Raw genomic sequence first — 15,944 nt, 5'->3', positions numbered from 1 at the left:
AATTTCTTCCTGTTTCGAGTCCAGGACATTGCTCGAGAAATACACGCTTGATTTTGACAGGCTCACACGTTGGCCCGAAGCCTTGCAAAAACGATCGAGACAGTCATGAATCACCATTGCTTGATCTGTCGATGCTTCAGCAAACAATATAATGTCGTCCGCAAAGAAAAGGTTGGAAAGAAGGGGTCCATCTCGACTAGCACGTATGGGTTTCCACCTTTCTTGTACTATAGCCTCCTCTATTGTTTGATAGAGACGCTCCATGCACATCACAAATAAGTATGGCGAGAGCGGGTCACCCTGCCTTATTCCCCTTGAAGGCTTAAAACTTTGTGACGGCTCACCATTCCAAAGTACCTTAAGGGATGCTGAGGTTACACATTCCATAATTACGTTAACAAGCAATAATGGGATGTTCATTTGTAACAATGTGTCCCTAATAAAGGTCCAACGAAGCCGATCATATGCTTTTTCAAAGTCTATTTTGATGGCCATTAGACCCTTGTTTCCTTGTTTTCTTCTCATTGTATGGATTACCTCTTGCACAATAACTATGTTATCTGTTATTTGGCGGCCCGGAACGAAACTAGCTTGTGTATTGGAGATTAACATGGGTAATAATGGCTTGATTCTATTAATTATTACCTTAGTAACAATTTTGTAGGCCACATTACACAACCCAATTGGTCTGAACTGAGATGGGAGTTCTGGATTGTCAACTTTCGGGAGCAAGACTATGTGAGTTTCGTTGAGTTCTTCTGGTAGACCTTTGCCTTCGAGGACTTGAAAAACCAACTCATATACGTTCTTAGCTACTACCTCCCAGTGTTTTTGATAAAATAAAGCTTGGAATACATCCGGTCCCGGAGCTTTGAGTGAACCCATTTCCTTTACCACTGTATCGATGTCAGATTTAGTGAAGGGAAGTGAAAGGTAGTTCCAGTCGCGTTGAGCTAGTTCCGGGAAAACATCTTGAGGAATATTATGAAGTTCTTCGACTCCTTCCTCAGTAAATAGCCTCTTGAAGTAATTCACAACACAATTTTTAACCTCCTCTTTATTGTGGAGCCATAGACCCTCGTTGTTTTTAATTGTAGTGACTTTGTTACGCCATTGTCTAACAACAGTGCTCAAGTGGAAGAACGTAGTATTGCGATCCCCATTCTTTAGCCAATCAACCCGAGACTTTTGATACCACAAAGTTTCTTCTCGATCAAGGATCTCATCTAACTCACGTCTTAGTTTAGCCTCCAGCTTAAGTAGGCCTCGATTGGTGTTGTTCGCGAGAGTTGCCTGCACACCTGCTATTCGGGCCAAAAGTGTGCGTTTCTGTTTGAAGATATTACCAATCCACTAAACTCCGGATTAGAGAGGGTTTAGGAATCTACCATGTACACTATAAAGTCCCCTTGAAAAAAAAAATTGATTGAAAGTTTATTTGACCTTCTAGTAGAGCTGGCAAAAATTGACCCAACCCACCAACCCAACCCGAACCCAACCCAATAATAAAGGGTTGGGTCAAGATTTTCAACCCGTTTAATTAAATGGGTCAACCCAACCCAACCCGTTTAATTAAATGGGTTGGGTCAGGTTGAAATTTTCAACCCGAAAAATCCCCGTCTAACCCGTTTAAGTGCAAGCAAGTATGTAATATATATATGTATAATGTGATTTGAAAGATTTTATTTCTCATTTTCCCTTCAACATTGAATAATTATTTGACGTTTTGATTCATGTCAAATACATATTGAAAAATTACTTTTTGCAATGAGATATGCCATAACAAAATCACCTCGCAATTCTATAGTCAAATCAATTTACAATTAAAAGTGGGAAAAAAAAAATTAAACGGGTCAACTTCAGGTCAACCCGTTTATAGTTGGGTTGGGTTGGGTTGAAAATCTCAACCCGTTTAATTAAACAGGTCGGGTTGGGTTGGGAAAATCTCAACCCGTTTATAAATGGGTCGACCTGATTTCGACCCAACCCAACCCATTGCCAGCTCTACCTTCTAGTATATCTCCAACTATTTGCGGAATACGGCCGGTTGGAAAACGAGAAAAAGCGCACTGGGGTTTCAAGGTATCTCACTTTTACTCTCGCTCATAATTGTTTGAATTCGTTCATAAATTGCTGAAATTTGTTCATAAGATCCGTGGTTGGATTTCTGTAATATCTTCAATCATTCGAAAATTCCGTTGTTGGATTCCCGTACTTTCTTCAATTGTTCATAGATTCCGTTGTTGGATTTCTGTAATTTCTTCAATCGTTCATAGATTCCGTTGTTAGATTCCTGTAATTGGCACTCAAAACAAGCATGGAGGGTAAATCTGGTCTGAAGGCGTTGTCGAATAGAATGAAATCTAAAGGTCTACAAAAGTTGATGCATTATTGTGAGATGTGTCAAAAGCAATGTAGGGACGCTAATGGCTTCAAATGCCACTGTATGAGTGATGGACACTTGCGCCAAATGCAGATTTTTGGTGAAAACCCTAAGAAGTTCATTGAACTTTTTTCCCAGGAATTTGAGGATGCTTTTTTAGAGCTTATGAGACGCAGCCATAGATTTAGCCGTGTTGCCGCAACGGTAGTTTACAACGAGTATATATCTGATCGCACACATGTTCACATGAACTCCACCAAATGGTTGACTTTGACGGAATTTGTGATGCATTTGGGCAGGACAGGGAAGTGTAGGGTGGATCATACAGAAAAGGGGTTGTTTCTGACTTACAGTGCTAGGGATTCTGAGAATTTGTTTTACGAGAGGAGGAAGAATAAGCGGCTGAAGTCTGTATTGGCGGAGGAAGTTAAGCAAGAGAACGAGATTGTGAAACAGATTGAACGAGCAGCAGCTTCGGTTGCTGTTCCTGTGGAGACTGAAGTTAGAACTCCCTTGGAGCTCCAGATTAATAACATCATGCTTGGTTCTGAACCTGAGATGGGCAAGAACAAGAAGATTTCATTTGCATTTGGGTTTGGCTCTTCATCAACAAGTGTTACCAGTCTTAAGCCAAGAGAAGACAGTTCTATGTCTTTTGGGCTTGAGGATGTTCCAAATGCTGAGTTAGGTTTGTCGAAAAAGAAGACTATTGGTGATGTTGATGGTAGTGGTGGTTGTGTGAGTTAGAGATCATCAACTTTGGATGATTTGATGAGGGAGGAAGAGTACGCAAAGGAGAGAAGGAACAGAAAATCCTATTGGTTGTGTGAGGAGATTGTTGTCAAGGTAACGAGTAAAGCTTGGGCTGAAAAGGGCTGTTATAACAAGAAAGGGGTTGTGAGGAAGGTAATAGATAAGTACATTGGGGAAATTGAGATGCTAGATACTCATACTACAAGGATAGATCTCATTCAGATACATCAGGATGACCTAGAGACTGTGCTCCCTCGTATTGGCGGTCTGATTAGGATTGTAAATGGGTCATATCGTGGATTTAATGCAAGGTTGCTTGCGATTGATACACATAACTTTTGTGCCAAGGTGTAACTGGAAAAGTGCGTTTATGAAGGCCGAGTGCTTCAAGAGGTGGCATATGAGGATATCTGCAAACTTGTCTGATGTACTCATTTCTAGGGTGCTTTTTGTGGACCACGTCTTCTGTTACTTGTTCATATTTATATAGGGTATTTTAGGCTCATTTAGGTTGCATTTCTAGGCATTCCTCTCATTTTAGTTGCATTTAGAGTCATTATTGCATAAGTCGTCGTTATCGTACTCTATTACGCTTCGTTTGTGTTTTCTTTGATATTTCAGGTGATTTTACAATCATTTGGATGTTTCTGGAGATTTAGAGGTGGGTAGAATGGCTATCGGATGGTTCGTATTGAAAACGTCGTGTTTGATCGGAAAACGAAGTTTTCGGAAATGATTTGCGGAAGTTCCGGTTCACTTAGCTTGATTTATTCGGCCATCGAGGCAATTCGTTATTTTGGATGACATGAGGCTAGTTTTTGATGCTCGCCATAAAATCTTGGTAATGTGGGAAGCATCGTCGCAACATCGTACTTGAATCGTGCAATGTGGCCACATCGAAGTGCTTTATGCCCACATCTAGAGCTTTGTGGCCGCACCCAGCCCGCAGCACGCGCTAAACGAAGTCTGCTATGCTCACAGCGATTCGCTGCGCCCACAGCAGGATCTCTGCGCCCACAGCAGGATCGCTGCGCCCACATCGCACTCACGCCTTGCATAAGCGAAGTGCTGGCTTGCTCACAGCGCATGGCTGCGCCCACAGTGCGTCCAGGCTGACGAATTCCATATTGCGTATGTCTCTCACGCCATCGACCAATCGTTGACGACTTCTATTTTTATTTTCTCATTTATTTGTTTATTATTATTTCAGAAATAGGATGCCTATAAATATTGAGGGGAATTATATTCCTAGGACTCTCATTTATTTATTTATTTTATTTTCTTCCTTAGAATTCTTTGAACGTTTATTTTATATTTCTCTTTTCATTGTCGAACGTTTTTCTGAATTCATTCATTCATCAATCTAAGGTAATTTCATAATTTCTTCTTCTCTAATTCAAATTTATTATTTTTCGTTCCTTAGATTAATTCGTTCGTTGATTATGAATTCAATTATTATTATTCGTTTCATGATTGTTAAATTAATTATGAGCGAGTAGTCTTTTTCTAGGGCTAAGTAAGGGAAGCCATGTTTATACCATAATCGTTATGCATTAAAGTTCGTTAATTTATAGATTATGATTGAGTAATTCCAATTGATTTGTTCTTAATCGTTGATTCATGTTATCGGCCAATTTCATGGATTAATTATCTAGCTAATAGGAATTAGAATCGAAAGATCGTGTTTTTAGAGGCTTTGTGCAATTGGCAATTCTGATTATGTTAGCGATCGTACTGCATATGTTGAATTGAAAGTGTTAAGACCCGACCGTAGGATTAGCATGTACTTTAATTACTCGGTCTAGTTTATTCGTTGTCGAATTGAATTGTGTTATTGGATTGGTATAAGCATGGTGAACCGAACAGACGCCCTAGACCTTTAATTCATTGATAAATTACTCATTTTTATTATTGCTTTAGCTTTAGTAGTTAATACTCAAACTCAACTTTCGTTATTGAAATAGTTCGTATAATTGGGCAAAAACTAATAGAACTTGTCTCCCTGTGGGATCGACCCGTATTTGCTAAGTATCTGCTAACAACAGACACCGTGCACTTGCGGTATCACTTTTTAACTCATCAAGTTTTTGGCGTCGTTGCCGGGGAGACGGCTATATTCTATTAGTTTTAGTTTGATTATTTGAACTGTTTCCATTGTCTCATTGGAACTCTCAGTTCCAATTGAGGCAAATCTCACTGCGTTTTCTTTCGTTGTTGTTTATGCCCAGGTCTGCCAGAACGGGTACCTTGGTTCCTCCCGATCCCGATCTTGGAAAGACCCTTCGTCAACTAAAAAAGCAACAGAAAAAGAAGAAGCAGTCAGGGCCCCAAGACTCACAGACTCCACCGAGTCACACGATGTCTAAATCCCTGAAATCATATGGGGTTCCTTCCTCGAATAGTGTTCCGACTGGGCTCACAATGCCAACTATTGATGCAGTCAACTTTGAGATCAAGCCCGCTCTAATCTCCATGGTCTCACAAAGTCAATTTGGTGGCCATCCATCTGAGGAACCCACCAACCATTTGCAGAGGTTCAACCAACTGTGTGGTACTATCAAGCATCAAGGGGTCACTCAAGACCAATTGAAAGTCATGTTGTTTGGTTTTAGCCTTCGTGATAAGGCTCAGACATGGTTGAATGATGTCAAGGAGACAGAGTGGAGTGCTATTTCACGGGCCTTTCTAGAAGAATTCTTTCCACCCACCAAGACTGCTGAAATAAGGCATAAGCTGACTACATTCACTCAAGAACCTGGCGAATCACTTCGAGAAGCCTGGGATAGATTCAAGGCTTTGCAGCGGTCGTGTCCGCATCACAACATTGAAAAATGGTTCTTGGTTCAGATTTTCTACCATGGTTTGCAAGATGAAACAAAGAACACGGTTGATTCTGCTGCTGGGGGTGTTTTTCTTGACAAAGAAGTGGATGCAGGTTATGATTTTCTTGCCAATTTAGCTGCCAACCATTACAGCACCACCAGATCCACATCTAAGAAGGGAAAATTGGATGTCGATGCTTATGCTCTATTGTCCTCACAAGTGGCAGCCTTGAACCTGAAGATCGATTCTTTGAAGGCTCCTCAGTCTAGTACACCCCCAATGAGTATCAATGCTATGTCTAGTGTAGCTCCAGTGACAACTTCTTACTGCGAAGTATGTGGCATCCAAGGTCACTTTGGTCATGAGTGCTCTTATAGTTTACAGGATACTACGCAATTGGAGCAAGTGAATGCTTTTCAATAGAGACAACCCAATGACCCATACTCCAATTCATTTAATCCGGGTTGGAGAAATCATCCAAATTTCTCATATCGGGGCAACAATGTTCAGAATCCTCAACCCCAGCAACAATGGTCGCAACCACAGTTCCATCCACCTCAACCACATGTTGCTAGGCCTCCATTTCAACAAGGAGCCTCACATAATGCTCCCCCGGGGTTTAATAGGCCCCCGCATCAAGGATATCAACAACCCCCTCAGAGCAGTGCTACTCCAGAGCCTAACATGGGTGATCTGTATAAACTCATTGCAAATATGCAGAAGACCGCAGAGATAGCTCAAAAGAACCATGATGAGAGCATCAAAGAGTTGAAGAATCAGTTTAGAATGTTGGAGAATCAAGTTGCCCAACTTGCTGACACTCTATCTCAAAGGCAACCGGGTACACTACCAGGGCAACCTACTCCGCCCCAGAACAGAGAAAGTGCCAATGCTATCACTCTTAGAAGTGGCACTAAATATAATGGACCCCCGATGCCCACTAATGATGCAACTCTTGCTAAGGGGAACACAGATGGACCAGGGAAAGAAACTGATGCAGAGCCTTGAGTCATGGAAGTTGATACTGCTGATGATGTTGGTGCAAATAAGGGGAAAGAGAAGATTTCTGATTCTCTCCCTATTGCGCCTAAGTTACCTTTCCCTCACCGGATGCAGAAAACTAAGGTCGATCAACAGCTTGGTAAGTTCTTGGCAATGGTCAAGAATCTTGAGGTAACGGTCCCTTTTACTGATTTAATATCTCAAGTTCCTGTTTATGCAAAAATTTTGAAAGAGATGATCACTAAGAAAAGGGATTATGGTGGTGTGGAGAGAGTCGCTCTAACTGAAGAGTGTAGTGTGATATTGCAAAATAAGTCTCCACCCAAACTTAAGGATCCGGGTAGTTTTTCCATCCCCTGTCATGTAGGTGCATTGTTCATTGATAAAGCATTGTGTGATTTAGGTGCAAGTGTGTCTGTCATGCCCCTTTCTGTCTGTAATAGGTTGAATATGGGAAAACTAAAATGCACACAAATCACGTTGCAAATGGCAGATCATTCTATAAAGTATCCCTTGGGTATTTTGGAGGATGTTCCTGTCCGGGTGGGGAAATTCTACATTCCTGTTGATTTTGTAGTGCTAGATATGGAGGAGGATAGTCAAATTCCCATAATTTTGGGCAGGCCATTTTTATGTACTGCAGGTGCTGTCATTGATGTCAAGTCTGGGTCTCTTACTTTGAGTGTTGGTGATGATACTGTTACTTTTAATCTAACCAATGCTGTCAAGTCTCCTATGCTTGAGAATACTTGTTGCAGGATTGATATTGCAGAAGAAATTTCTCTAGACAACATTCCTAGAATGTTGTATGATGATCTATTGCTGGCGACTCTCACCTTGGAGGCCCGAAAAGGAGAAGGAGATTGTGAGATTGATTCCTTGATCTCGGATTTAGATGGAAGTGAAGCTGAGAAGGTCGATGGTTTTGAGGTATTAGAAACTGTTTGCTCTATTTCCGAGCCACAGGTAACGAAAGTAGAACTAAAACCGTTACCATCCCACCTTAAATATGCATTTCTTGATGATAATGAGGATTTTCCTGTGATCGTTAATGCTGCACTCGATGATAGCCAGCTTTCTAAGCTTCTGACCGTGCTCCGTATGCACAAAAAGGCAATCGGGTATAGCATTGACGATCTCAAGGGCATTAGTCCTGACTTTTGTATGCATAGAATTAATTTGGAAGCAGATCACCGCCCTCGCATCCAACCACAACGTCGTTTGAATCTTAATATGCAAGATGTGGTGAGAAAAGAGGTAGTGAAACTACTTGATGCGGGCATCATCTATCCCATTTCAGATTCTAAATGGGTGAGCCCGGTGCAAGTCGTTCCTAAGAAGGGGGGGACAACGGTCGTTAAGAATGATAAGGATGAGCTTATCCCTACTCGTGTTGTCACAGGTTGGCGTATGTGTATAGATTATAGAATGTTGAATACGGCCACCTTGAAGGATCACTTTCCCCTCCCCTTTATTGACCAGATGCTAGAAAGATTAGCAAAACACAACTTTTTCTGTTATTTGGATGGATATTCAGGTTTCTTTCAGATTCCCATTCACCCGGATGACCAGGAGAAGACGACGTTCACCTGTCCATATGGAACTTTTGCATACCGCAGAATGTCGTTTGGCTTGTGCAACGCCCCTGCTACATTTCAAAGGTGTATGATGGCCATTTTCTCTGACTTCATCGAGGATATCATGGAGGTATTTATGGATGATTTTAGTGTTTATGGTTCTGACTTTGATGTATGTTTGCATAATCTTTCTAAAGTGCTTAAACGTTGTTCTGAGGTGAATTTGGTATTGAACTGGGAAAAGTGCCACTTTATGGTCAATGAAGGAGTGGTACTTGGTCATCTTATTTCTGAGCGTGGCATCCAAGTTGACCGAGCAAAGATTGAGGTGATTGAGAAACTTCCCCCTCCTGTGAATGTCAAGGGAGTGAGGAGTTTTCTCGGTCATGCGGGTTTCTATCGCCGTTTCATAAAAGATTTTTCTAAAATTGCGAAACCCCTCACTCAATTATTGCTCAAGGATGCCACATTTGAGTTCACTGATGCTTGTTTGGAGTCTTTCGAAAGGATTAAGAAAGCATTGATAACTGCTCCAATCATTCAGCCTCCGGATTGGGATTTGCCGTTCGAAATTATGTGTGATGCGAGTGATTATGCTGTTGGAGCAGTGCTTGGCCAAAGAAAGAACAAGGTGTTGCATGCCATCTATTATGCAAGCAAAACCTTGGATGGAGCTCAGATGAATTATGCTACTCACTAGTGGAAAAAATACCTGTTGAGGGGGGCATTTTGGGTTTATTGAGGCGAAAAAGGCCCGCTGCGACAGACGTAGCTTCAACAGCTCAGTGATCTGTTGAGGCGGGCTTTGTTCGCCTCAACAGGTGATCTGTTGTGGGGGGCTTTCAAAAGCCCGCCTCAACAACCTCTACAAAAACGCGAAAAATAAGGACCTGTTGAGGGGGGCATTTAAGAAGCCCGCCTCAACAGCCTCCTCTGTTGAGGCTCACTTCTTAAATGCCCCCCTCAACAGGTCCTTATTTTTGCGCCATAAATTCATATGTTGTTGAGGCGTACATTAAAAGCCCCCTTCAACAACATTAATTTTTTTTTCCAAATTCTTTTAAAATATAAAATAGGCGGCAATAACCACAACTAGATATATACTCCATTGAGTATTGAAACCTGTACCCAATCAACACCAAAATAGCAAAGGTATGAATCTGCTTATCTTTGATAAATAAATCATTACATTAACTTCATTTATATTAACCCAAGAGAGCAAAGCGTATATATAGTACGTATGTTTACAATTTTTAAACACCTAGCTAGTCTAACAAATTACAACTAATATTAACAACTAAAGACAAAAGGCTAGAGAGCTAATCTAACAAATGTCTCTAATCCAGCCACTTAGGTGCCTTTAGATCATGCATTACAAACCTTAAGTAAGGTCGTGTTGACTTTCTTCCAATCGACTCGATCCCTAGCCTGCAAGTTGCATGGAAGGAAAATATATATGAGTACCAAAGTTTACACTCACGATATTGTCTTTACATTCCATTGAAGCATAAAATTAAAAGATATAGTTGCAGACTATAGAGATAATTAAGTACGTTGTTGACCTATAACGACCTGATGAGCCTTAAATGTGTATAAATAGATTTGAATGAGTTTTAGAAAGTTAAAACTATGCATATTAGTCATGTAATAAGAATCAAATGAGTCCTTAGGTTCTTTAGTTCAAAGTTGGGAGCGGAAATGTCATTTTAGCTCTAAATATGACCTATAACGACCCAATGAGCCTTAAATGTGCATACGTAGATTAGAATGAGTTTTAGAAAGTTAACAATATGCATATTATTCATGTAATAAGAATCAAATGAGTCCTTAGGTTCTTTAGTTCAAAGTTGGGAGCGGAAATGTCATTTTAGCTCTAAATATGACCTATAACGACCCAATGAGCCTTAAATGTGCATAAATAGATTAGAATGAGTTTTAGAAAGTTAAAACTATGCATATTAGTCATGTAATAAGAATCAAATGAATCCTTAGGTTCTTTAGTTCAAAGTTGGGAGCGGAAATGTCATTTTAGCTCTAAATATGACCTATAACGACCCAATGAGCCTTAAATGTGCATAAATAGATTCGAATGAGTTTTAGAAAGTTAAAATAATGCATATTAGTCATGTAATAAGAATCAAATGAATCCTTAGGTTGTTTAGTTCAAAGTTGGGAGCGGAAATACCATTTTAGCTCTAAATTGTGTTCTTTCACTTAGTTCTTAATGCTAAAATCAGAATAAGTGTCTATATTTTTAGATGCACGGATGTATGCTTGGATTTCATGGAAATTCCTGATAATCATCCATGTCTCAGGAACTAACACCGCCAGGTTAAATAAACATATTGTACAATTCTGGTAATGCATAGCATTCTATTTACCATTTCATGTTCTAGGAACCGAACCACAGAAATCAGAAATAAAAACAGGATGCTAATTATGCTATTATTCAAAATATGCTCATGCAAGAACAAACACCTGAAAACCCTTGTATTTGATGAGCTCTTTCAGCCTGTCAACCACATAAAGCTGCCCTTCATCATCGAAGTACCCAAGATCTCCTGTATGTACCCAGCCTTGATTATCAATAGTCGACTTGGTGGCTTGTGGATTATTAAAGTAACCTGCAAATGACACAATAATGAGTACTACGTTGGGAAACTATAACCAAAACAGAAAACAGAACAACATTGTGCTTCACCTTATCTCATCGCAACAATTATCTAAGGCCATTAATATTAATGCATTTGCAAATAAATGCGATTAAACTTGTAAAACTATTATTTGTCCACAACTTCACTTTTTCTTCTGTGTAAACGCTGGTTCTATCCATCTCAAAGCTTCATTTTTTGACCTAAAGTATACACTACTGTATAACCAAATATTAGTTGCATGTACAGCTTTCCAAGAACAAGAGCTAGACTGTAAACATATTATTTTTCGGAAACTGCCTAGCTTCTAAACATAGTTTTATTTATAGCTTCCCGGCATAAATCACACAATTCTGTAAACCTACCATTTAAGGTTTCAGATCATAAACATGATAGTAACTTTCCTAGGATCAAAGCAGCTCAGAGTAAAATGCTTACTGATAATCTTCAGTCTACGCAAACGAATATGATAAGGAAAATGTGTATAAAGTCCTTTTTCAATGGGAAAAACAGTAAAACTAATCATTACCTTTCATCATATTACGCGGACCCATATTTCACCCAGTTGCTTAGGATGTATCTACTTTAATTATCTGAGCTCAATACCTGCAACCAACATTCCAGTTGAGCCAGAATGTCGACCACCTAGTCTTGGGTGTTCTATAGAGATGACTCCACATGTTCCTGTCATACCGTACCCCTGAAAGGCACAATGTGAGTCGTATCAGAGAACAGTTTACCAAATAAACCCGCAAGCGCTAACCAAGACGCGAAAGTACATCCGTAAAGTAATACTAGTCAGTTCCATTAATAAGTAACAAGCTGCGGTAGATACTCTACTTCCAATTATCAAATCTTAAGAGTATTATCATCCACGAATTCATGATCATTCACCGTCATAAAAAGCCTAGACGTCTATAATTTCAATATTTCATCAACAGGACAACGTCAGGTGCTAAGTTGCTAACTGCGAAAGTTATACGGGGATTAAGTCAAATATCTATTCTACAAGGGAACACTTGACCTGTTAAAAAAATAAAAAAAACAAGGGAACACTTGACTACTTGAGATCCCTTGTGAAATTGAAAAAGATAATGTCTAAACAAAAATATTGAATCTTTTTATTTATCAAAGCAATCACATACTTCGTTGACCTTTGTTTTATAGAATTACACTATTCATGAAGAATCTTGACGTGTGCAACTAGTATGCATAGATTCAGAGTTGTTAATATTCTTGTAGGAAAAAGAATCATAAAATATAACAAAATCAAGTGAAGTCAAAGAATAACAAGAATTACTCTACTAAATAAACAATAAATAATGTATCATGGGAATATTCAAAGGAAATTTCCTCTTTTTCAGGCCATTAAAAGATAGAGAATTGTTAGAAACCATTTCATACTCATTAAGAATGTGACAGAAAACATCATAAACAATTCTTTAAAAATGATGAAAGAGAAATGTAGTTCAATATACCTGAACTATCATAGCCTGAGGCATAGTGTTAGAACACTCTGCATCATCTCCTTCCCCAAAGGCGCAGCCCCAGAACCAATCCGCTTCAAAGATGAAATATCATATTTCTTGACAGCACCATGCTTAGCCAATGCAAGCATAATTGGAGGAACAACCCACAATCTAGTAATCTTATACTTCTCAATAGCTTTTAACATCAACTCGAAATCAAACTTAGCCATACTAACAACTGTATATCCTTTCTGCAATTGAGCATACAAAATCAAAGCCAGTCCAAACACATGAAACATAGGAACCACACACAAGAACACATCATCGGTTTCGCCCTTGAATTCTTGATCACTTGTCATCATCAAAGACGCAGCAATGAAATTCTCATGAGTTAGTATAACACCTTTACTGATACCAGTTGTACCAGATGAATAGAACAATGCAGCAGTATCACTTTGTTTTATCAAAACCTTTTGAAATTCCACAGTAGACCCATTAACCAAATCATTGAAATATACAACTTTAGAACTCGAATTTAAAACCCCTTTTCCCTTAGACCCTAGAATCAAAGCAGACATATTAAGACCCTTAACTTGTCCCAAAGTTCTGGAACTGTGACAACTAATTTGGGCTTACAATCATCAACTTGTTTCTTAATCTCTGAAACTCTATATATTGGATTCACAGTAGTTGCAATTGCACCAACTGCAATAACACCCAGAAAAATTACAAGGTATTGGATAGAATTTGGGGCTAATAATACTAATTATTCGATCACTCAGTTAGAAAATACCTAACTTCTAATCAAGTTGAACCCTACAAAAATTTATCTGAACTAGAAAAACCACAAAAAATTAACCTAACTTCTATTTTGTAACTGAACTAGAAAAACCACAAATATCAAACCCTAATTTGTAAATTCATCAAATATTGGAACATTAGCCTAAATTCTCTGCATAATCAACTCATTATGCTCAACTAATTGAAGAGAAACTGAATTTTAAGAACAAGCAAAACAAGAATCAATTATAAACTAACCTTGACAGATATATTGCGTCACTGTGTGAAACAGAGTCAACCGAGATAGCTAGAAAGACGACGGTCGGCGGCGACTGTTATGGAAGAGGAGTCGAGGAAGGTGGTGGTGGAGCCGCGCGGTGAGGAGCCGGCAGAAGCGTTGGAAGGTTCTTGCAATTGATTTGTTCGAATAGAGATTTGAAGAGATTTGTACGTGTTATTGGTGAGAGTAACTTAATTGTTTTAAATTTTGTTTTGTGAATATCTATTGAAGCGAACAAAACGAAGCCCCCTTCAACAGGATGCTACCTATTGAGGCGGGCAACATAAAGCCCCCTTCAACAGGGTCTATAGAAGCGAACATAACAAAAGCCCGCCCCAACCTGTTAGTTAAACTTTTGACCCGCGTTGACTAAGTGGTTATTGAGGCTCACTTATATACGCCCCCCTCAACAAGGGGGCTACAACAGGGGTTTTTTCCACTAGTGACTACTGAGAAAGAGCTCCTTGCGGTTGTTTATGCTCTTGACAAATTTCGGACGTATCTTGTTGGTTCGAAAGTCATTGTACACACTGATCATGCCGCCCTGAAGTATTTGTTGGCCAAGAAAGAGGCCAAACCGAGACTTATTCGATGGATTCTTCTTCTCCAGGAATTTGATTTGGAGATTCGGGATAAGAAGGGTGCAGAGAATGTTGTTGCAGATCATCTCTCTCGGTTGAAATTTCAATCTAGCACAGACGGGCCTATCAATGATTCGTTTCCTGACGATCATCTATTCTCTGTGTCTACTCAATCCCCATGGTATGCGGACTTCGCAAACTATTGTGTCGGTGGCTCCCATCCTCCGGAGTTGACATATCAACAACGTAAGAGATTCTACCATGATGCTAAGCGGTATTTTTGGGACGATCCACATTTGTATCGGAAGTGCGCCGATGGTATGTTTCGTAGGTGTGTAGCGGATTGGGATACCCACGGGGTTCTTAAGCATTGCCACAGTTTACCTTCTAGTGGTCATCTTGGTGCTATTCCGACCGCCCATCGAACTCTTCAAAGTGGTTTCTATTGGCCTTCTATATTCAAGGATGCTCGTTTCTTTTGCAATGCATGTGACGAATGTCAACGAACGGGCAACGTTTCGAAAAGGCAAGAGCTACCACAAACCGGAATTCTTGAGGTTGAGCCATTCGATGTATGGGGCATTGATTTTATGGGGCCGTTCCCTTCTTCATGTGGGAATCGGTACATTTTGGTTGCCGTTGATTATGTTACAAAGTGGGTGGAAGCTATTGCATCGCCAACCAACGACTCTAACGTCGTAAAGAAGCTTTTCAAGAAAATCATCTTTCCGCGCTTCGGAGTCCCAAGGGTCGTGATTAGTGATGGGGGTTCACATTTTCATCAACGGACTTTCAAGGCTCTTCTGAAGAAGCACGGAGTTACTCAAAAGGTTGGCATGGCTTATCATCCTCAAACGAGTGGCCAAGTCGAAGTTTCTAATCGACGGGTCAAGAGAATTCTCGAAAAAGTGGTCAACAAGTCTCGAAAGGATTGGTCGTTGAAGTTGGATGACACATTGTGGGCGTTGCGCACGGCCTACAAGACTCCGTTAGGGACAACTCCGTATCGGTTGGTGTATGGCAAAGCTTGTCATTTACCAGTTGAAATGGAATATCTCTCTAATTGGGCCGTCAAGGAGATCAATATGGATTTAGAAGCGGCCGGTGAAGCGAGACTTCTTCAATTGAATGAGCTAGATGAACTTCGGTTTGAAGCTTACGAGAATCATAGGCTCTATAAGGAACAAACGAAGAAGTTTCATGATAAGATGATCCAGAAACGAGAGTTCAACATCGGTGATAAGGTCTTGCTTTATAATTCACGATTACGGCTTTTCCCAAGAAAGCTTAAGTCTAGATGGTCCGGACCCTTTACTGTCACCGACGTCAAGGAACATGGAGCTATTGAGGTTGCTAGTGACAATGGCACCAAATTTAAAGTGAACGGTCAACGTTTGAAGCTATACACTGAAGGAGCGTTTATCGGAAAATTGGAGACGATCTATCTCTCCGATCCTCCCATCGACACTTGATTTTTGAGGTTTGGAGTCAAGCTAATGACTTAAAACGAGCGCTTATCGGGAGGCAACCCGATCCCTAACTCTCTCTTATTTCAATTTCTGTAAATTATTTCAATTTTATTTTTTTTTATTTTTTTTATTTCTATTTTTTATTTATTTATTAGGTTAATTTAATTTACTTTTAG

At 39.8% G+C, this 15,944-nt stretch overlaps 1 protein-coding gene and 2 pseudogenes across 1 annotated transcript; 2 read left to right on the top strand and 1 right to left on the bottom strand.

Annotated features, from left to right (window-relative positions):
- The first annotated feature begins 1,097 nt into the window (after positions 1-1,097).
- On the top strand, positions 1,098-4,516 carry LOC110787915 (KIN17-like protein; annotated as a pseudogene).
- A 1,215-nt stretch (positions 4,517-5,731) lies between these two features.
- Positions 5,732-6,967, top strand: LOC110787708 (uncharacterized). Its single transcript, XM_056832772.1, has 3 exons — positions 5,732-5,970; positions 6,112-6,292; positions 6,383-6,967. Exons 1-3 carry the CDS (start codon positions 5,732-5,734, stop codon positions 6,965-6,967), a joined length of 1,005 nt encoding a protein of 334 aa, XP_056688750.1.
- A 3,804-nt stretch (positions 6,968-10,771) lies between these two features.
- LOC130463597 (probable CoA ligase CCL7) lies at positions 10,772-13,627 on the bottom strand (annotated as a pseudogene).
- Between the last annotated feature and the right edge of the window lie 2,317 nt (positions 13,628-15,944).

This window comes from Spinacia oleracea, chromosome 6, assembly GCF_020520425.1.
Source record: "Spinacia oleracea cultivar Varoflay chromosome 6, BTI_SOV_V1, whole genome shotgun sequence".
In the NCBI taxonomy this organism is placed as follows: domain Eukaryota; kingdom Viridiplantae; phylum Streptophyta; class Magnoliopsida; order Caryophyllales; family Amaranthaceae; genus Spinacia; species Spinacia oleracea.
The sequence above is the reverse complement of the archived record's forward strand: the minus strand, read 5'-3'. Positions and strand labels throughout refer to the sequence as shown.

Coding starts and splice junctions, on each gene's coding strand:
- LOC110787708 (XM_056832772.1), top strand. CDS start 5,732: ATGTTGTTTGGTTTTAGCCTTCGTGATAAGGCTCAGACATGGTTGAAT. Junction 5,971..6,111: donor CATCACAACATTGAAAAATG/GTTCTTGGTTCA, acceptor CAACCATTACAG/CACCACCAGATCCACATCTA. Junction 6,293..6,382: donor TGACAACTTCTTACTGCGAA/GTATGTGGCATC, acceptor GCTTTTCAATAG/AGACAACCCAATGACCCATA.